This window comes from Leptodactylus fuscus, chromosome 3 (genome assembly GCF_031893055.1).
Source record: "Leptodactylus fuscus isolate aLepFus1 chromosome 3, aLepFus1.hap2, whole genome shotgun sequence".
NCBI classification, from domain to species: Eukaryota; Metazoa; Chordata; class Amphibia; order Anura; family Leptodactylidae; genus Leptodactylus; species Leptodactylus fuscus.
The window spans coordinates 44595477-44619522 of NC_134267.1; the positions used below are offsets into that span (position 1 = coordinate 44595477).

The 24046-nt window shown below is 40.7% G+C and overlaps 1 protein-coding gene and 1 long non-coding RNA gene across 2 annotated transcripts in view; one reads left to right on the top strand and one right to left on the bottom strand.

Annotated features, from left to right (window-relative positions):
• The window catches only part of LOC142197309 (uncharacterized), a 644898-nt gene that overhangs the window by 460216 nt on the left and 160636 nt on the right, over positions 1–24046 (top strand). The gene's annotated exons all lie outside the window — the stretch shown is intronic.
• The window catches only part of TTC27 (tetratricopeptide repeat domain 27), a 267096-nt gene that overhangs the window by 104781 nt on the left and 138269 nt on the right, over positions 1–24046 (bottom strand). Inside the window, exon 10 of the mRNA XM_075267495.1 lies at positions 14490–14556. Within this exon, the coding sequence (XP_075123596.1) occupies positions 14490–14556 (67 nt within the window). The remainder of the gene's footprint in view (positions 1–14489; positions 14557–24046) is intronic.

Consider the following 24046-nt stretch of genomic DNA (forward strand, 5'->3'; position numbering starts at 1 on the left):
CAGGGAATCATTCTGTCCTCGCTGTACTAAATTCAGCTTCCATGCACTACTTCTTGGAGAGCTTCTGCTGATAAACAGAAGCCAATCTGAAATGGCAGAGCTGCTATGGGGAGGGAGAAAAGTAATCTGAAATTATAGGATTGGGGGGATATCATCACTCCATAGGGAGAGACCACCATTTAGGTGTGTGGAGTCTTATTAAGCCATGAGCGCTCCACTGTGCAAAGGAACATGGGAAGAATATGCAAATCTGACTTCCATGATGTAATTAGGAAGTCAGTGCCTCAGGCATGCACACCAATAGAGGGCGCTCACTGAGAATGTGCAAGGAAGACAGAGCCTCAGTCAAGGAATCCAATAGAGGGCGATCCCTTTAACATCATGCCGAGCTTCTCAGAGGCCTTTGTTTGCAATGATGTTGGGATTTTACCAGGTAGTCTCTCAGCCAAGGACAGCTGTTTCAATGTTATTGCATCTCGTCAGCTTGGCGCAGAGAGGACTGATCTGGCAGAGGTGAGAGGCTTAGACAGGGTTGGGGGGATATCGTCACTCCATAGGGAGAGAACCACCATTTAGGTGTGTGGAGTCTTATTAAGCCATGAACGCTCCACTGTGCAAAGAAACATGGGAAGAATATGCAAATCTGACTTCCATGATCCTGAAATTATAGTCAGTAAGCTGGTAGATTTACACTACCAGTCGGCACTGTAGCATTGCTGTAGTCATATTGATGTCAGCTATAAATTAACACACACAAAAATAATAAAATAACCCCTATGTATTCTGGCTTACAAATCATTTTTGATCTCACAATTGTACATCTGCTTCGAGGATGCACAACAAAGGGTGTCAGCAGAAAAGGAAATGACAAGTCTGTAAAACTGTAGAAATAAATAATATACCAAATCTATTAGTGTAAAATAGAAATGACAGCTTATATAAACCACTCGTGTAATCATTAACGAAATACAAGTCATTCTGCTGATAATACTACAATTTTGTCTATAAGGTGAGACGTGACTGGTTTATATTTCAGGACTTGACGTTAAAAAGGGAAATGACAATTTTACATGTGCCAGGAATTGTAAATGATGCATATCTGTGACCATACATAATAGTGCAATCAGTTCTCATAATATACAAACCCCAATAACCTAACATACTACAATGTGCAACCAGCTACATGGAAAATAAACAGTCTTTGAAATCTGCTACGAGCCGGGATTCCCAAGATCTAAGTCTGGATGGTGAATGAAATATTCAAGCTAATTCATACATCTTTAGTGCCACTGGGAATTTTCCCTGCCTGTAAAGGAGGTCAGCCAAGTTCAGGAACGTACCTCTTGGCAGGGGCACATGTTACATCAATATGCTGGACAAGATTTACAAGTAAAGTAGGAAGGAAGATGATTTCTCTTCTACTGAAAAAGTACGCTTTATGTCACATTATACAAGGGCACAGAATTTGTAAACCCGTATAACAGATATTACTTACCAGCTTTATGGTAATGTATTCAGAAAAATATATCAAACTGTAAAAAGGTTTGCTTACTACCTAGTCTATCATTTCTATTGGCAGACTGTAGGTATGTATATTGTGTGTGCGTATGTATATATATATATATATATATATATATATATATATATATATATATATTTTGTGTATATTGTATATATATATATATACACATATATATATTGTATATTGTGAAGTGGAGAGGGGTATAGTGTGGGAGAACTGCTATTTTTCCCCAAGACTGTTGCAGTATGCACAGGCGTTTAGCTTGTAGGTCCCGGACTGGAGTAAAGTTTGGGCAGTCCTGCAGGGCAATCCATTCCAGGCTTGGAAACAGACCTGCAGAGCTCTGTAAGTAGCACAGGTGTGCTGGTTACTAAGAGAAGGGGAGAGAGACTGAAACACACACTCAACCAGTCTGGGAAAGCTCTGCCAAAAAGGACGCTGTTAAAGGGCTGGGTATGTGTACCCCTTGTTTACTTGTGAACTTTGTTTGTTAGGAGGTCAGCAGTAGGTTGACCCCTGGTTAGTGAGGGAATAACTCGTTTAGTAAGCCGCTGGAGAGGCGTAGGTCTTTATTTTCGTTTGGTTGTTTTGACATGCTGAGCTGCTGAGGAGCACTACCTGTACCTTTAAGCTTGTCTGCTGCAATAAAGACTGCTTTTGGGAAAGAAACCAGAGCTTCTTAATCCCCCGTACACCACTATATATATATATATATATATATATATATATATATATATACACACGCACACACACACACACACACACACACACACACACACACACTATATAATAGTGTAATGCTCACTAATCTGCTACAGGACCTATAGAAGTATCTGCACCTAAAATTAGCCAATACTTTTCCATGGGTGTTGTAAATCTGTAGAGGTCTCCCACTTTTTTGCAGATGGTGTACAACTAGGAAGAATTGCCTTATTGGAAACACAGGAAGAAAGAATGCAAAGGCCCCATGTGCGTGCTGCAGCAAAAAAGCGCTGTGGGAAAACCGCGGCAGCAATGCATCGCGGATTTCACCCGCAGAACTTTCAGTAGGTTTTCTCTGCAGACTTTCTGATTTCATTATACCTATGGAAAGACCGGTGGTTCCCCTATAGGTATAATTGACATGCTATGATTTCCAAAACCACAACGGTTTGGAAATTGCAGTGAGTTCACTGAGCGTATTTTCCCGCAGTGTGTGGATAGGATTCGTATTTTGGTAATAACAAGTCATTCTGTATCCACTCATTAGGGTTTAACTGATAGATTATGGGGTCTAACCACTGGCACTACCACCTGCCATGTGAACGGGATTCTCAGTCCAGACTGTTCACATGGAGTGTCAGTCATACATGCACGCACTGCTCCAGTCAGTTCTACAGCAATACTGGAGATAGGTAAGTTCTGTGGTTTCTGTCAGTCCCAGTTGCCTACACGACTGACCCTCCATTCAGACAAGAGGACTTGGGACCACCATTTACATCAAGCAATTTAACCCCACCAATCTGTTATTCAGAGAATAAGGGCATGTTATTAAAGTAATCTCCCTTTAACATGGAGTTGAAGGTAACAGTGGGAGCAATATTTTGATTCCTGATATAAGATAAGGTAAGATAAGAATCATTTAATAGTTCCACAATGGGGAAATTCAGTAAGTTACAGCAGAATGGATAATACAGTAATATATTACAAGAACAGAACACATACAAGCTCAGAATAGCAGATAGAAGTTGGCGCTGCCAGTCCTCTTTGGGCACGATTTTTCACATTTTTTGGGACTGTCCTCTTCTTCGCCCCTTCTGGGCAGAAGTACAGCTTATTACGGAAGATCTGTTTATCCAGGGGGTCCCGCTAGATCCATTGGTTTATCTACTTAATTTGCCTCCCAAGAAACTGGGTAAAAGGACCTCTCGTTTATTTTTAAATTTGTGTACTGCGGCAAAAACTCTTATTGTCCGCCACTGGAAGGATGTCCTTCCTCCTACCAAAGCTGAATTGATTGCACGTCTTAAGGATGTGTGCAGCCTTGAATACATGACAGCCACGCTGAACCACTCATTGGAGGGTTTTGACTCTTTCTGGTCTTTTTTTGTCCTGTTTCTCCCCGTCCTGTCTGTCTTACCAGTCTTTTGTCTTTGTTTGTTTGTCGTCATGTCTTCCTTGGTTTCTACCAGTTGCAGAAGGCCGCTTTTATATGGGCCTTTTCCTTGTTTTGTTGTATTTTGCTTGACTTTGTATACTTTGCTTTAAAAATTTCAATAAAAATTACAGTTGAAAAAAAAAAAGAATAGTAGATAGAAAAGATACTAGGAGTCATTGCAACTAAGAGGAAAAGAAAGACTTCAGGATCATTTAGTTCTCTGTACGGAGGGATCTTCGCTTAGCCTGATGTTGATTGTACAGCCTGACCACAGTGGGGAGGAAAGATCTCTGATAGCGCTCCTTCTCACACTTAGGGTGAAGCAGTCAGTCACTGACAGTACTGCCCAGTGCTATCACAGTCTCATACATGGGATGGGAGTTGTTCCCCAGGACTAGTTCCAGGGCGCTCCCTATGATAGAGCTGGCCCTTCAAACCAGCCTGTCAAGTCTATTCTTATCCCTGACTGGTATGCTACTCCCCCAGCAGGCCACTCCAAAAAATATGGCTGATGCTACCACAGAGTTGAAAAAGGCCCTAAGAAAGGTCCCCAGGACTCCAAAGGCCTTCAGCCTATAGAAGCATGGCTCACATTATTCATAAAAAAAATCCTGTTTTCCTTTGTCAAACCTATAATATATGGAACAAGAAGAACATATTGCAAATAAAAAAAAACAAGTTAATAGTTACAACAGATTTACAAGGAATGCAACATAGTTTTTTGTGTTTTATATTCTGCAATAATAAAGTCATATAATACTAGAGAGCACAGGTCAATCAGTATTCCTTGGACAATTAGAGGAATTAATTCAAAGGTGTCCATCACTTATCTGAATATGAATATGCATATACATACTTTCAGATGATTCAGAAATGTTCCTGTTATCATTGCACAAACAGGACGTATCATCAATCACAAGGTGATTTGTAAGAAATGAGCCCCAAAGTCATTATCAAATGGGGCTATCTTTGAACCAATGGGGCCAATACTGTGCCTAATGGAGTATTTACTACTCCAGTCTGACCAGACCAACATTGTGTCCTACAAGAAATAGGAAGGTAGACACGAAAAGCTCTTCAAGTATTGGAAAATATGAGACTGTAGATGTTTTGGTTTTTTTAAGTTTATTGGTAGAATGAATCAGTAATTTACTATGGGACATGAACATTACTATCTAATTGCAATGGAATAGCTTGTGGGAAAGAGAATGAGTAAAGCCAAAGGGGCATGGATCTGTTTTATCTTAGGGTTGAAGGTCATGGACCTCAATGTGGGGGAGTTCACACGGAGTAACATGCCGCGTGACCTGGCATGTATACGCCGTGTGAGATTTTGAGCGCCGTATACGCTCCCATTGACTTCAATGGGAGCTGGTATCGTATACGCCGCGTTATTTTGCGGCCGTGATTTTGCGGCACGTGGTCACGTGGCACGTTACTCCATGTGAACTCCCCCCCCCCCTTCCTTTATAGCAGACGTCGCAGAGCCAGGCTGTCAGGTCACAGTGACGGCACTTTGCAACCACATTTACTATCATTCGGTATGATGCGGTAGTACAATGTTCTGATGTTATACTGTGAACCCTAGGTAAAAAGATATGCATTGTAGTATTCTATGTATTTATTAGTTGCCCATTAAGTAGCGGTTGGCCCTACCACTTATTGCTACCTATCATCAGGATTGGTTATAATAACCTGCTGATCGGTGGTGGTACGATCCCAAGAGCAGCAAGTCATACAGGTGTATTGTGCCCTATTCTTTTCTATTGCTGGAGAGCATCCCTTTAATAAGAGAATGCAGAATACATCTAATTTTATCGCCTATGTAAAAGTTTAGCCTCATAGAGAACAACCTACGCTTTTCATGAACTGAGAGACTGGATGAACAGGTTCTTCCCATATTCTGAGCAGGACTGTACTATTTAAACCTTGTCGTGTCAGCCAGAGGACAGCTGGGGTGCCCGGCATTATTTTAGACATTGAAACTGGATAGGTAGAGCATGATGTCAGCATTACATCAAGATCATTCCACATATATATGTTCAATCTACATCAGATTTTTTTTTGGCTTGCATGTGCTGAATTTCTAGCTATCCTTGGACCCAAGATGCTGCTATTTTTACTATTTTCTTATACTGTATAGAAGCTGGCAGACCAAATACTGATGTATGACTATTTTTGAGACGTACTGTATACTCACTGAACACAATAAGGGATTTTTTTTACATTTAGTAAGATGCCATTGTTGGTCTCAAGAGTAAATGACAAAAAAAAAAAATTTCTTTTTCAAAAAATCCGGCTGGAATATAAAAATGCGGACAAATATGTACAGCATATGAAAATAAAGTAAGCAAACCATTATTAGCACATTTTCCAGAATTCAATACTATATTAAAAATCCTGTAAATAAAATCCATATCAGTAGAATACCATCACAATCTGATCATTGCGGAGGGAGGGGTTTGTCAAGATCCACCCAAAACCAATGAAATTTTTCCATGCACAGCAGCACTCGATTTAAAGGGTTAATCTTTAGCAGCAAATTGGCGAAGAAAGAAATAACAGGTCACGAGTCCTGACTAACACTATAGGATTGGTGCTATTCTATGTGGATTCTGTAATATCAATGCAGGTGATGGGAAGTATGGAAACTGCGTATCTGAATGTGACTGTGGTGTTACAGAAACAGTGTAGCTCACCTTTATGGGTGTTACTGAGACAGCATAGAGAACAGATGATCGGTTTTCTTAAAGGGGTTGTCCAGGATAAAATTATATTTCTACAATAAGCTTAACACCCTCCCCCCATCTACCTTCTAATTTACTTAGTCTACAAAATAATGTATATTTACCCAGATTGCCGTCACGAAAATGAGGAACCAGCAACCTAGAAGGATGTGACGTCATGTACCCAGAAGATCCGGACATGAAGACAGGTAAGTATGATGGCGTGGAAAGGGCTAGTAATAAGTGGGCTAACTAGGGAGACAGGGAGGGGGTGTGAGAAAGGGAGGGAGAGGAAGGTAGTGTGAGTAAGCTCTGAGTGAAGTGCAATGCATTATGGTTACTTGTAGGAAAACAGAACAGGAAGCTACCATGTAAACAAATGCAGAAGGTGCCAGGAGCTCTCAGAGAAACCCAGAAGTCACTCAGAACACTGCTAAAGGTATTTGGCAGCATTTATTAATCTATTAATAGCACTAACTGGCCTTTTTTGAAAAAAAATAATAAATTTGGCCCGGAAAACCCCTTTAAGTCCCGTACTGGTGGTCATGACTTGTATTCTGTTATTCCTGCCTTGGCCATGTTATACAGAGATGGGAATAACTCTGTATGTGCTGCAGCCCGCCTTCATTCACAGTACTGATGGAGGTCTCTGAGGATACAAAACGTAACGGTATACCTAGTGATAGGGCACACATTACTGGGATGAGAAAAACATCTTTAAAATACCAAATTTTTACCTTCCAAACATTTACACTGTTGTTCCAGTAACATATTTTTTGCACAAGTGTCGCTTTGCATATTCAGCAGTGACTTGTACATAGAAATGACATAGAACACCATCTACGGTAATTAAATTTACATCATACAAACTATTTAACAGTCATCCAAGTCAAAGCAGAGAGAAGAGAGTATGTAAAAGAGTGCTGTCACGTTTAGCAGATGTCAGATGAATGTATGACAACCATCTAACCAGCCTGCAGATCTGGCAATCTACATGTAGGCTGAGAAGATGCCTGCTCACACACGCACAGCTTCCCAAGTATTACCGCACACAGCCGAAACTATAAGACATTAAACATTGCTTGAAAGGAATCACATAGTTATAAAAGTAGGGACCACTGAGTAAAAACTGTTCTATTTCCACATCCTCTTTAATCCAAACAAAACGCCTATTAGCAGTATTGTGCCAAAATGGGGGCTAATAAAATAGTGGAAAAAAAAAGTTTTAAAAAATATAATAAACAAAAGTTCTAAATCACTCCTTTCCCTAGAATATATGTAAGGGCGGGTTCACACCAGCACCCAATCTCTGTTATGCAGGTTTCCGTTTTCTGTCGGCAGAAGACAGAAACCGACATTCATTGTCCGCCGGTGAGCATCTTCTGCTCTCTGTGGCGAAACCGTTTTTTCTTTTACTGGAAACAAAGTCCTGCATGTCCGACTTTGTGTCCGGTTAAAAAAAAAACAAAAAAAAACCATTTCGCCGCGGAGGGCAGAAGACGCTAACCAGCGGACACTTTTCAAGCCCATGAATGGGTTGAAAACTGCCCGATGATTTCCGTCTCCTGCCCAGTTTCTCGGGCTGGAAATGGAAACCTGTATAACGGAGATCGGGCGCTGGTGTGAACCTGCCCTCAAAGTAGAAAATGACTGTGAAACACATACACATTAGGTATCCCTGTATCTGAAAGTGCCCGGTCTACTGAATATAGGGGATCTGCAATGCTCCTATTCCGTCGGGAAGGGTTTAAAACCGGATACAGAGTCGGACATGCAGTACTCTGTGTCCGGTTTTAAAAAAAACGGTTTCGCGACGGAGTGCATAAAACACTCACCAGAGCTCATGGCCGGACCCGCTCTGACAGCTTTCCATCTTCTGCATGCAGAAGACGGAAAGCTGAGAACGGAGACCCGAACGCTAGTGTGAACCTAGCGAAATCTATTAGTCCTGTTCCATCTACATTATTACATCCTCTGACACTGAACACAAGCACTTGCATTGTACATAAAATACAGCATTTATTCAGGTTGGAGAAGTTTGTTCTATATATTGTATAAATGTTTCTATTAGAAAAAAAAAAATCATTCCCTACCAACAAGTCTGAACGGTTACCAATATACTGATATGCATATAGTTTTTCCAAATTGTCACCCTATAGTCTACAGGAGAAACTGAGGTCTGTAAGACAAGGGGATTAAAAGACTAAGCTTCTAAAATCTTCAGTTCTCCTGCTTTTGTGACAAGTATCCACTGGAGTCTCAGTCTCTGGTTCTCATCTGACAGAAGTGAAATGTCATGTGGTCTTCTGTAGGTCATCTCATTCAAGGTTGGACACACAATATTTTCAGAGATGTTCTTCTGCCTACAGTTGTAACAGATGGTTGTTTGAGCTGTCGCCTTCCTCACATCCTGACATTTTCAGTAACATCTAGAACAGGGGTAGGGAACGTACGGCTCTCCAGCTGTTGCAAAACTACAACTCCCAGCATGCATACTTGCTCTGCTGTTCTTGGAACTCCCATGGAAGTGAGTGGAGCATGCTGGGAGTTGTAGTTTCACAGCAGCTGGAGAGCCGAAGGTTCCCTACCACTGATCTAGAAGATCATTTTGTCCACAAGGCTGCTACTCACTGGATGTCTGAATTCAGCTTTACAGCTCTCTCTCTCTCATGGGCCACTATTAGAGAACTTGAAAGGTCTTCTTTAAGGAAATTGAATCTCTGCCATCTTTAATTTTAGCAGACCAAGGGGTGTTCCAACTTTGTGATTTACACCAGATGTCAAGCACTGTGTAGATCCACCCAATGGACCCCTAAGCACAGAAAAAGGAGAAGTTTAGACCAATAACTTACAAACTACGCTGAAACTTTACCCAAAAACTACAATAGAAATTTGCTTAACTTATCTTAACTCTATAATATTCCATCTGCATTATTAACATAACAGGTTCCATCTAGCTTAAGGTCATATGTATCAGGTCTGCTGCAAATTATTAACAGCAGACACCCTCCAGCAAAAAAACAACTGAACTTGTCAGGTTTTTGTGAATTTTACCCCTGCATGTGCCACGTGGTTCCAATGCATTTGCAGTGCATTTGTATTAGTGATCAGATCCTGTTGGGGGAACGCCCCAGGGAATAGATGTTGTCGGTATCCGAATCCGGGAAAGATGGGTTATTACAATCTCCTGGGGTTTAAGACCCCTAGGAGGTCTAAAAATAAAAGTAAAAAATTTAAAAGTTCAAATATATTTAAAAAATTATATTAAAACAACGTAAAACATTAGCTATCCCTGTATCTGAAATACCCAATATACAAACTTATATATTTTCCCATACTTTGACCTCCACAGAAAGAAGAAAAAAATCGAAGTAGTTGAACTGCTTCCCATAAAAATGGAATGGTAGAAATAAAAAGTGGACCGGGCCCCACAAAAAATGATCCCTGACCCAGCCCTCTATAAAGAAACATAAACATTTACCAGGCATCAGAATATGGCAACTCAATGAGAATTCTTTTTTCAATGTTTTGGATTTTTTTTTAAGGTGTTAAAATGTAACAAAAAACTATATAACTTGGTTATCAATGTAATTGAACTGACCTGCAGAATATAGGTAACATCTTGTGTAGGCTGCAAAATTAATGCCATAAAAATGAAATCCACAAGAAAGTCATACAAATGCAATGTATGTTGTACAGAAAATTATTTCGTACCATTACAAATTACTATTTGTCCAGCAAAAGCCAAGGCTTCATACATCTCTGTAAACAGAAATAAAAATGATAGGTTTCGTAAGGCGGGGAGTAAAAAACTGAAAAGTGAGAAATGGCTGCTGCAACCCACCAAATGTGGGTTTATCTGCAGCAGCGTGTGGAGAGAATTTGTTTAAATCTCATCCATTATTATATATTATTATATATATTATATTGTATTATTATTATTCTTACTATTATTATTATTATTATTATTTTATCATAATATAATATATATCTGTGTCATAGAAATGACCAACAATTGGCTGAACATCTTCAAACATTTCCTGTGTGTCCGAGGCTCCTAAGTAATATTTTGCTATGTTCTGAGAAGGCAAGGAAGAATCTAAGTAATTTCATGTACATGTTTAGTGGTTTTAGGTATATTTTAGGTAGCTAATCTGGCTATTTACGTCGCCTTATCTGATGCCCGATGCTGCAGTCAAGTTAATTAAAGGGGTTGTCCCATCACAAGGATCCTATCTATACTGCTTGTTAATGTGGATGTAAGACTTTTCCTAAATACACTGCTTCAGCAAAACTGCTTTGTTTGTCCACTATCTTACTTTATTAATTTTTTTTTAAAGTCACATCCCTTGACTTATCTGGTCATAAGTCAAGTGATGTAGCTGCTGCTCTGAGGGGGGAGGGAGGAGGGGCCACCTGGAGGGGGGTAGTTTACACTTTGGGGGGGGGGAAGGGGCCACCAATACAGACCCGGCATCCGCTGTAATAGAGAGGCGGATGCCGGGGACGGTTAGACGCCAGCACAGAATGCCTGCAGCATCGCTATGCTCCTGCCCTGCATGAAGCCAGCAGCGGCAGGAGCGATGCTGCTATTCCGGCGCGGAATAACAGCATTGCTTCTGCCGCTGCTGGCTTCATGCAGGGCAGGAGCTTAGCGATGTTGCAGGCATCTGTGCTGGCATCTGTGCCGGCGTCTACACTCCCTGTAATAGAGAGGCGGATGCCAGGTCTGTATTCACATAAACAAAGCCAAGCGGCGAGATGCCGCTGGCCCTGCGTGCACGCTCATAGACCAGTCTAGCCTTCACAATGCGAATACAGACCCGGCATCCGCTGTAATAGAGAGAGGCGGATGCCGGGTCTGTATTCGCATTGTGAATGCTAGACTGGTCTATGAGCGTGCACGCAGGGTTAGCGGCATCTCACCGCTGGCTTTGCATATGTAACCCCGCCCACCAATGATGCAACAAAACCGGAAGACAGAAGAATTTACAGCAACGAAGACTGGTGAGTATGCGACGTGGGAATACCCCTTTAAAGTCAAACACCTGTGATATACAAGTGCTCCTGTAGGAATGATAAGTGCCTTATCACTCACATGGTGTTAGCAGAACTTGCTCCCCTGCCAATCCCTCCTTCCTGGATGTTTCTTCTGTCTCAGCAGGGAGCCTAGCTGGAGGTAACAGAAGCAGTTTACAGCCCTCTACTATACTAAACTCCAAGATAAAAACAACCTAGCACATAAGAGGGAAAAACTAAATATAGTTTTGAGACACATAGTATGTTCCCAAAGCAGGGTCCTACATCTAAAATCGTGTCTATACCACAAACTAATAGAGAAAAAACAAAGAAATAGGTATACAGACACTCAAAATAGTGAGGTCAAAAATAGATCAAAACTCATAATAGGAATATACAAACTTTAATAGTATCACATTAAAAAGTTATACAAAATAGATGATGCGAGTAACACACAGGTAAATGTACAAAAAAAGAGCACAGCAAAGAGTCCAATACTGCCCAGGATAGATATTAGATGTAGTTACACGTGAGTGGTAAACAGGATATATATATATATATATATATATATATATATATATATATATATATATACCACATGAACCAGCAAGGTAAGCTAAAGCATAAGGCCAGATTATACAAATGCTGCCAAAAGGAGGCCAAATTTATCCTATAGTATATATAGTGCAAAGTGCAATAAGGCTAAAGCGCAATGAAGCTAAAAGTATGTAAGCATTGGGTACTTTTAGACAAGAAAAAATGGCCACAAAGTAGATTGTAAGAGACTTAATCAGTGGCAGCAGAGGTTACACAGCAGGTCTATCATATTAATAAATAGAAGTACAGCTTACCCATGATATAAACCACGTAAGTAGAAGTAGGGGGGCAATAGAAGAAACCGCTGGCTCGCACCCGACGCGCACGTTTCGGCACGCCTGCCTTCGTCTGGGGGTTCAGCCCAAGTCCGTTGAAATTTTTCAGCATACTAATTCTTTCAGTTGCTTCCTATTGTCTCTAGATAACATTTAGGGATAGTTCACATGGGGCGGGGGGGCTGATTTTGGCACCGAGAGTGACGTGGGGAGCCGCATCACTCTCGGGTCAAAACCCGCCTGCCACGACTGTCGCGGTTGCGGCTTCTCCTCCCCGGAGTTGGCTCAAATGAATGGGCCGACTCCGGAGGTTGCTGCCGCCAGGAATCTGCCTTAAGAAAGGGCAGCTCGCTTCTTTTTTCCACTAACGGCAACATGCCACTAGCGGGGAAAAAAGAACGCTAGCGGCCTCCATAGACCACCATTGTGAGGGGGCGGATTATGACGTGGATTACGCACCTAAATCCACCCCCTCTGTGCCCGTGTGAACGGGCCTTTATAGTCTATTGCTAAAGAAAGAGTAAGAGGTGACGTAAAGACTTAAGTGACATTCGGCAAAGCTTAGTAATAATACAAACTATACCTTAGATTTCTAAATGAATGGATTATAAAGTATGGAACGGAGCAGCTAAAATGTATTATTAGAATATAATGGGAACATTGACTAATCAGCATTAACTTATCTACGAGAGCCTTTATGTGAAACAAACACCTGTATGGGAGGAAAAAAGTACAGGCTGGTAACAATAAGAGGAAATTAAAATGAGTGGGATTTGGGATAGATTTGGCTGACCTGTAGGGAAACGACGCAGATAGGTGCACTGATACAGGCTGTGGAGCACAGTTAAAAGGCAGGGGGCCGCTGTAAAACAATATATGATATTTTTACAATGATTCATTCCGTTTCCTGATATGGCTTGGAACACACTGGACCTTATCACATCACTAAGGAGACTAAGCTACTGCAAGGAGTTGGCAGTGGGAGTACTAGTGCCCACTGGCCTCGAAAAACTAGGGCTAAGCTACCACCCTAGAACACAGGATATCTTCTACACAAGTATGTCCGGTGCTTTCAAAAACTTTGTCCAAGCACTCATAAGTTCGTGTCCTAATGGAAAAATACTTTCCTTAATAATAATAATGGACATGTACATTTGAAATGTATATGGTGCAGGGAGATAAAACACTAAGAAACCTGTCGACACGATCCATACAAAAGCTATGAATGAACAAACTATATGGAATAAGAAAGTGCATACTATAGTAATAGTGGAGGCAAATAGTATTGGAATAGTATTTAAGTAGCTACATCTAATAGGAGTCCAAGGGGCAGGGACAGTGAAGAAGCTGGAGAAGGAAGTGGCAAAAAAGAGGGCATATCAACCAGCCTTGGATAAAAGGGAATCTCACCGGCATTGTCCCAGGGGATGGAAAAATAAGCAGTCAAAGTTCCCGGAGAGAAAGAAAGGGAGGGAAAGCTTCCATGTACAGTGGGTATGAAAATTTTTCAGACCCCTTTCAAATTTTCACTCTTCACTTCACGATTGCTCAGTTTTCTCAGGTCTAGGAAGAGTTCTGGTCGTCCCAAACTTCTTTCAGCTAAGGATTATGTGCTCTTAGGAACCCTGACTGCTGCAGAAATTCTTTTGTAACCTTGGCCAGATCTGTGCCTTGCCACAATTCTGTCTCTGAGCTCCTTGGGCAGTCCCTTTGACCTCATGATTCTCATTTGCTCTGACATGCACTGTGAGATGTGATGTCTGACGGAACTGGAGAGGATCTACAAGGAAGAATGGCAGAAGATCCCCAAATCCAGGTGTGAAAAACTTGTTGAATTATTCCCAAGAACACTCCTGGCTGTACTAGCTCAAAAGGGTGCAAATACTCAATACTGAGCAAAAGGTCTGAATACTTATGACCATATAATATTTCAGTTTTTCTTTTTTAATAAATTTGCAAAAATATCTACATTTCTGGTTTCAAGATGGGGTGCTGAGTGTGCATTCATGAGAAATAAGATTAACTTTTTCGATTTTAGCAAATGGCTACAATGACACAAACAGTGAAACATTTAAAGGGGTCTGAATACCAGACTTATATATTATTTTTTTGAACAAGTTTGACATGTATTAATCATTGAAAGTTACATTTGTGATTTCCATATGATCTAGTATCATAGTCATAGAGCAAATATAAGTAAAACAAGCTCTTACTGTTGTGAAGGCTAGCAATTCTTCTTCTGTTAACTTGTGCACTGGATTATTCTTCTGGAAATCAATGCTGTGAAGAGAAACCACATGTTCACTCTCGCATATATGACATTTTAAGGGGTTGTCCAACCCAATCAAAATTTTCCAACAGCAAGTTACAATGCTATAACATATGTGAGAAGGTGACAGGCAGAGTGCTGGAGTCCAGATATATCAGCCCCAGGTTCTGACATATGTGTGGTCCAGGGGTGGATCTGGAGGCCTCAGCCCAGGTGTAGATCCTTGGCTCATTACTGGGCCAGAAAAAGGCTGCAGATCCTGCATTCTAGTGCAGTTCCATGAGGTGAAAGGAGGTGTATGGTTCTGTCCTGTAACCCTGAGTCCGGTGAGACTATATTGCTCCTGTTTGTGTGGCTGGAAGTAAGCCACACGTATAGTTAGGTTATCCGTTCTGTTTAGCTAGTGACTCAGACGAGCAGGTATTTATTTTGTTTTTGCCTGAAGTTAAGGCTGTATTTTGTTTGGCTCATATTGTGCCTTATTTTCATGTTTTTTTCTAAATAAACCAGTTTGCTGCATATTTTATGTCCCTGTCTTGACTGTTTGGGTCCGTCCGACTGGTTCTACCGAGCTAACTTCCTCATACATAACAAATAATATTCACATTACCCATCCAGTGTCACAACCATGCCAACATTTCACTAGCGCCATGTTGGTCTTTGTTTACCTTGCCAAAACCTTAATACGGTGTGCCAACATGTGACCACAGTAGCCAATAAGTGTAGTGGTCACGTGTTGACACCCTTTTTGGTATTTTCATCCAGACCTACAGAAAACAGCAACACCAACACATATGAAAAGTGTATCTTTATTCTTTTTATTGCCTTGAAAAGACTTGTTGATCGTGGTTGCTAATACAATGGAAAACCTATACAACTATATGGAATACAGTTACATACGGTGAGGTTATACATGTAGTGTTGAGTATGTTGAGGGATATTTACAGTGTATAGACCTCACATACATCAAAAATGTCTTATTAACAGACCCTAAAACTGTCATCAATGTGCAACTATATCGCATGATACAAAATATAACAACATGCTCTCACTCGTACGTGAAGTAATTCACTCTGAGGTCACACAATAGAGTATTTAAATTCATGTCCAAGATCTATACACGCAAACAGCTGTATACATATGTATATGCACAATTATACACAGACATGCACGCATAAACATTGTCACTCATCTAACAAATATTAACAATGAGGTCACACAAAGAACATGTGTCATAGAAAGAATGCCGCAGCTCTACCCCATCATGTCATCAAATACTGCAATAAAACATGGCCATCATTTCTAATACGTCGTGAAGCAATATTACAGCTGGAGCATTGGACGATTTCATATTATTCAATGGCTGGAGAACAGACTGAAAAATGTTAATTAAATTTTAACTTCGGTAGAAAATTATTTATTTCATCGATTACATTTATTGTATCATGTTAGCAATTAAAAAAAATAAAAAAAATTCTAAAAGTTCTTTCTGGGCGCCCTGCTGATTCCAAAACTTCTGATGAAAGGAATAAAGAGTTTTTGATTGCGGTAAGTAGTAATCAAGAGACAATGGCGTCCTCACTATAGCATTGGCTACGGATTTCACATTTCAGGCCCTTTCACACTTGCGGTCTTAGATTAAAACAGAATACTAGTTCTTTGGCTTGAAATATATATATATAACAAAAAAAAAACACAAGATAAGACATTTGTACAGAACAAACTATTACATCATCTGGAAAGGTTAGACAATACGATAATATGTGAAATATTGTAAAGCTAGACAGAATTAGTAGTTAGATAAAGCTGAATGTTGACTCTTGGGATTCTTTTCTATTATGTCTTACTTTTTATAAAAATATAATTTGGCTGACTTTACTTCTAAAATATGAAACATTGCAAAGCTGACTGCCTAAAAAGCCAAGCAAAATAATCTCACTGGAACGCTGATTTTATATTCCATCCTAATGGTATAGCGTCAGGTTTCCTCAATTTCAATTCTACACTGTCTACCAATAAGTATTTGGACACCCATGCAAATGAAGATATCTGCGGTCTTCTGCCGCTAAATAGGAAACAGCATTGGCATTAGTTGCATGCAAGATACCCCGAAGTGCAGAGTTGTCCGATTTCGAGGTCTGAGCAATTCTCCCTTAGCAATTAGAGATGAGTGAACAGTAAAATGTTCAAGGTTTGATATTCGTTTCAAGTAGCCCCTCAATATTCGACTACTCGAATCGAATATCGAACCCTATTATAGTCTATGGGGGGAAAATGTTCGTTTCAGGGGTAGGCAACGTTCGATCAAATTCTACTTACCAAGTCCACAAGTGAGGGTCGGGCTGGATCCTCCGAGAAGTCTTCTCCGTGCGGCTTCCGGCTCTGAATTCACTCTGCCAGGCATCGGGCCTGAGCAGAGCCGACTGCGCGTGCCCGCACTACAAGCGAGTGAGAGTCGGGCTGGATCCTGCACTACAAGCGGACATGCGCAGTCGGCTCTGCCCAGGCCCGATGCCTGGCAGAGTGAATTCAGAGCAGGAAGACGCCACGGGGAAGCTGCAAGGAGAAGACTTCTAAAGGTAGGAGAAGAACCAGCGTTGATTGGCCGACTGTATAGCATTCGGCCAATCAATGCTGGTTCTGCATCAAACTTTTACATTCGAACAGCGAGTGGTACTCAATCGAGTACGAGTATTTCGAATACCGTACTGATCGAATACCTACTCGCTCATCTCTATTAGCAATCAATGAGTCATGTCCAGACTATTTCTACCTTTGGTCATTGTGGCTGCTGTAAAGCAAACCTATAAATGCTAACCGAGGCTTAAGTATGAGGGTCGCTACCCTGTTTATGTACAAAAAAACATAATAAAAAAAAATCTGCAGTCACAAAATAAAGACAGACTCAAATAAAAGAAAATACGGAGTAACAGTATCTGTTTGTAATCAGTCAAAGGTATATAGGTGATACATTATGCAAAATTCCTTTAAGTATGCTATTGACCATTGCTTGAAATTAGTATTTGTGGTCTGTAAGGACAGTAAATTGCCAGAAACGGACAATGAATGAATCTATTTTACAGGAATGTTTAAAAAAAAAAAAAAAAAAAAAAGTCATCAAAACAGAATGAGAAGAATGGCACGTGATGGTCACTCTGGGTGCTGTGAAACAGTCAATTTAACTCCACATACAGAATGATGTCATGCGGTTAAGGTTAAAATTTCACAAATTTCCTGAGATCCGCTGCTTAATGTGCTATCGTAATGTTTCTCTAATATACAAACAAAATCTGCAGAATACAGCAAAACATAGAAAAACATAGAAATAATTTATTTTTATTTTTTTTGGGAGATCACTAAATGTTACTGTGCACACTGTAACTGGCTTGTATCACATGCTACCAAATCTGGCTTCCAGCACATGTAAAAAGGCTGCCATTTTTCACAGCTGGAACATGGATTTCTATGTTCCTCAGCTTTGAACATAACCAGATAGAGGAAATGCAGGAAATGTTTGTTTCTCTTTTAGAGTTTATTCAATAACTGTAAAGTTTGGTTCACATCTGCGTTGGAGTTTCCTTTGGAGACTCAGTCACATAGACTCTAGAAGATTGAGTATAATGTCATGCATGGAGTCTTTTTTCTCCGCCACTTTCAGTTGCAAAATGGTGGACACCTGAAGGACCCCATTAAAATGAATGGGGTTCACTGGGCTCTGTGTGTAACGGCTGTTGTAGCAGTCCAGCTCTGTGTTGTTTGATTCCCCAACAAACCTGAACACTGGAGAACCCGGCACTACTGTGAACCTAGCCTAATCTAACTTCTTCCTCTATAGATCACTACATTAAACCGGACCTCCAACTATAAAACTACTTTTCATAAATCAATACTATAGGAGAATAAAAGCAATTTTGTAATATATCTTACTAAAGAAATCGGTTTCCTTCTCCACTTATCAGGCTGATCTCATCGTTATTTTCACTCAGACTGTTTACATAGAGTCAAGTCTTTGTATACGCCTCTCACACAGAAGTCTATGGAGAAGGGAGGGGAAGGTTGTTAATCGATTTATGGCTTCATTCTGTACACTCGTAGTTTCTTATTTTGAAAAATGACAGTGTTAAAAATGCTGACTCGCACTGTAGTAGAATTTAGCAGCTGCAGCTACTTGTGTGTGTTTTCCAGTAACTCCCTCCTCCCCTCACCATAGACTTCAATTAAAAAAATAACAACCTGTTAAATGGAGAAGGAAACATATTAATTGGGGGTACAAATTAAAACTACCAAAATGAGAAAATGACTATAGAACTGTACTATAGAACTGAACTATAGAACCACATCAGTGGAACATCATAAAATGCAATTCTATAAAAACAACTACAAAAGAATTGCCCTCAATCTCTTCTAGATGTCCCCCGAAAAGGTTATTCCACACATACCTTTTATATTTTAATTGCCTCAGTCATTTTTCAGTGAGCCCGCTTTTATTCATATGTAGAGATGAGCGAACACTAAAATGTCCGAGGTTCGAAATCCGATTCGATCAGCCGCACACTGTTCGGCTGTTCAAACGGATTTCAAAACCCATTATAGTCTATGGGAGGAAATGCTCGTTTCAGGGGTACGCAAAATTCGATAACATTATACTTACGAAGTCCACGAGTGACGGTCGGGCTGGATTCCCCTTGAAGTCTTCTCCCGGCGCAGTGCCCCCGCGGCGTCTTCCGGCTGAGCCTGAGCAGAGCCGACTGCGCATGCGAGGGCATGCCCGCACATGCGCAGTCGGCTCTGCCTAGGCCGGATGCCTAGGCAGAGTGAATTCCAGCCGGAGAACGCCGCGGGGACGCTGCACGGAGAAGACTTCTAAAGGTAAGAGAAGAACCAGCGTTGATTGGCAGAATGTATAGCATTCTGCCAATCAACGCTGGTTCTGCATCGAACCTTAAACTTCGAACAGCTAGTAGTGTTCGATCGAGTACGAGTATTTTGAATACCGTAGTATTCGATCGAACACCTACTCGATCGAACACTACTCGCTCATCTCTATTCATATGCTAATTAGCCTCCTGCATGAACCCTGGAAGTCTAAGCGAGAATTTTCTCTTCTGTCATCAGCAGCAGCCTCCCTGCTCTCTCTCACACACACAGCAGACAGTGCTTGCTGAGACTTCCAGAGTGCACCTAGAGGCTAATTAGCATATGAATAAAAGCAGGCTCATTGAAAAACGACTGAAGCGATTAACCTATAAAAGGTAGGTGTAGAATAACCTTTCTAAAGGCTATGCAAGTATGTGCTTAGCTAAAAATGAGTTTTCCCAATGATAGAGCCCCTTTAATGGAAAAATCATTGTGAATTACGACAAATCGGCAGGGTAAGAGGATGCGCCTAAGGTTTTTCACAGCACTATAAATGCACATCCTGTTCGCAGTGATCCATTACACACTAGATCTGAATGATATTAAAAGTGGGAGTCACATAAAGTAATGCCCAAAACATAGTATAGATGTTGTTTGTATGAACATACAGTCCTATGAAAAAGTTTGGGCACCCCTATTAATCTTAATCATTTTTAGTTCTAAATATTTTGGTGTTTGCAGCAGCCATTTCAGTTTGATATATCTAATAACTGATGGACACAGTAATATTTCAGGATTGAAATGAGGTTTATTGTACTAACAGAAAATGTGCAATATGCATTAAACCAAAATTTGACCGGTGCAAAAGTATGGGCACCCTTATCATTTTATTGATTTGAATACTCCTAACTACTTTTTACTGACTTAGGGTGCATTCACACTGAGTAAACGTTAGCTTATTCTGAACGTAAAACACGTTCAGAATAAGCGGCGTCTAAAGCAGCTCCATTCATTTCTATGGGAGCGGGGATACGAGCGCTCCCCATAGAAATGAATGGGCTGCTTCTTTCACTCTGTGCAGTCCCATTGAAGTGAATGGGGAGTGCCGGCGTGTACGCTCCGGCATGAGCAGAGCTTGCTCGTAAACGCCGCTGTTACGAGCGCTCCCATTGAAGTGAATGGGAAGTGTTCGGCAGTCTGCCGTAATGCCGGCGTGTACGGCTCTCATACACGCCCGGCGTTACGTAGTCTGAATGCACCCTTACTGAAGCACAAAATTGGTTTTGTAACCTCACTGAGCTTTGAACTTCATAGCCAGATCTATCCAATCATGAGAAAAGGTATTTAAGGTGGCCAATTGCAAGTTGTTCTCCTATTTGAATCTCCTCTGAAGAGTGGCATCATGGGCTACTTAAAACAACTCTCAAATGATCTGAAAACAAAGATTGTTCAACATAGTTGTTCAGGGGAAGGATACAAAAAGTTGTCTCAGAGATTGAACCTGTCAGTTTCCACTGTGAGGAACATAGTAAGGAGATGGAAGACCACAGGGACAGTTCTTGTTAAGCCAAGAAGTGGCAGGCCAAGAAAAATATCAGAAAGGCAGAGAAGAAGAATGGTGAGAACAGTCAAGGACAATCCACAGACCACCTCCAAAGAGCTGCAGCATCATCTTGCTGCAGATGGTGTCACTGTGCATCGGTCAGCAATACAGCGCACTTTGCACAAGGAGAAGCTGTCAGGGAGAGTGATGAGAAAGAAGCCGTTTCTGCACGTACGCCACAAATAGAGTTGCCTGAGGTATGCAAAAGCACATTTGGAGAAGCCAACTTCATTTTGGAAACAAAGATTGAGTTGTTTGGTTATAAAAAAAAAGGCGTTATGCATGGCGTCCAAAAAGAAACAGCATTCCAAGAAAAACACTTGCTACCCACTGTAAAATTTGGTGGAGGTTCCATCATGCTTTGGGGCTGTGTGGCCAATGCCGGCACCGGGAATCTTGTTAAAGTTGAGGGTCACATGGATTCCACTCAGTATCAGCAGATTCTTGAGAATAATGTTCAAGAATCAGTGACGAAGTTGAAGTTATGCCGGAGATGGATATTTCAGCAAGACAATAATCCAAAACAACGCTCCAAATCGACTCAAGCATTCATGCAGAGGAACAATTACAATGTTCTGGAATGGCCATCCCAGTCCCCAGACCTGAATATCATTGAACATCTGTCGGATGATTTGAAGCGGGCTGTCCATGCTCGGCGACCATCTAACTTAACTGAACTTGAATTGTTTTGTAAAGAGGAATGGTCCAAAATACCTTCATCCAGGATCCAGGAACTGATTAAAAGCTACAGGAAGCGACTAGAGGCTGTTATCTTTGCAAAAGGAGGATCTACTAAATATTAATGTCACTTTTCTGTTGAGGTGCCCATACTTTTGCACTGGTCAAATTTTGGTTTATTGCATAGTGCACATTTTCTGTTAGTACAATAAACCTCATTTCAATCGTGAAATATTACTGTGTCCATCAGTTATTAGATATATCAAACGGAAATGGCTGCTGCAAACACCAAAATATTTAGAACTAAAAATGATTAAGATTAATAGGGGTGCCCAAACTTTTTCATAGGACTGTATAGCTAATGTATGCCAATGTCAATATCAATGATACTTAGGTCACACATCGACCTTCATAAACAATAAATATGTTGGCGGAAAATATAAAGTAAATTTAGATTTCTCCAGTCTCATTCTTTGAATTATTCATAGGCTGTTCTTAAGAACGATTCCCCAGAAAGTTATTTTTCCAGCACTTAACATAGCTTTACTCGCATAAATTCTCTGATATGCAAATGCTTGAAATTCAGGATTTTAGAGCCTCTTTAAAATGTATGTCATTGTCATTTACAACCACTTCATAAGTCAAGTCTAATCATTAGAGCCAGAGATTGCGGCTGAATGCTACACAGATAAGGCATGTTGTAATCTCTGAAGACCAGAGACATTTGGTGTAGATCACGAAGACCAACTCTTTAGCTGTTCAACATTAGATACAAAAAGAAAAAGAAATAATAGTTTAGAATAGAACATTCCAGAATCCACTGTATTTGGTTGACATTAAACTAAGGTTGTGTGTCAGTTTTGTGGTTGTCCATACAGGAGACCCACTCTACGTAGCGGAGGTCCACATGAGATAGAGAGTGGCCATTGGCACCGACACGGATTGTGTCCTGCCATTGGCAACCTGCTCTCTCAGTCTGAAAAGACAGAAAGTCCCAGGAGAGAATACCAAGAGAGTGGGAGTGATGTGCGGCTAACAAGGATCCTGATACAGAATCTGTCTGACGCTGACTGGTCCGAGCTTACTGACAGTACATCAATGTGACAGCGTCGGTGTCAGACAATGAGTCAGTGTTGCCGTCAGCAACACAACAGATAGCTGCATCTCATGTGATGTCATAGGGAAACTGGGCCAATAATTGAGTAACCAAACAGAATAGTACATAGGGTCTGCTCACCTCCTGTCCCTGCATGTGTCTGCGGGGGTCTCCTAAAGCTGTAACAAACCAATCCAAGGAAAACGGGGAAAGGACTGACTCTCAATTACTTCTAAAGATTTCTTCTTTACTAGGCTCCAATAAAAACATTCAAGAACTCTGTAGAAATAGCAACTGTGCGCCAGTCTTTTTCTGTATACTCTATGACAGAATAGTGTAAAAATGAGAGCTGAACAAATGTATGTGTTGTTTTATTTTTCTGTAAGATTTATATACTGTACAAGATGCTGAAGATGTTTCTGTCTCCGGCACAGATAGTGGTTTACAGATTCCAGCAGCTCGTTCTGACTTTTCGATGTAATGCCTTGTTTATCTAGATTACTTATCTGCTATCCTTATTCTTTTCATATTTTGGTTGACATTTTTGGGGGATGTTAAAAACATTTCCTAGTTTCCAATAGTATTACCATCTTAAGTTTGTTGAGTTCTGACAAATTCATGTATTAAAGGAGTTTTCCAGGACTTTTTTAATTGATGACCTATCCCCTACATATGTCTTGATGTTTTCTCGCAGCCAAAGTCTTTGCCGTATGTAACATCCCGTGATTGGCCTCAGCGGTTGCGAGCAATGGGAGACACCGGAGCACCAGTCAGGTGCACCCCACATTATTATCTCTGTCAAATACAGACATGTGAGAGATTTAATGCTAATGGGTGCTAAAGGACAACAGAGCAAATTCCATGGAAATTTTTAACTGATTTTTAACATCTCCAAAAGATTCTAACTATATTAACCCCGTGTTGCTTTAATAAAACACGCCAGTGCACTCTCTTCACGGTAAATGCCAACATTTTGTGTCTGGTAAATGCCTCGTCGCTAGCCCTTAGCTCATATCAATTAGGACAATGACAGTTACCCGAGGGATTTGGTCTGTTGGTCAACAAGGAGTACCCCGACCTTTTCAGGGACATTGGCACGTACGGTGAATGAGCTCCCAAAGAGAGAGAGAGACCTGACCCTTAAGTTATTACTCATATTATTTTTTTATTTATTATTATGCTTATTTATATAGCGCCATCATATTCCACAGTGCTTTACAGACATTGACAGTTACTGTCCCATATAGGGCTCACAATCTATATTCAC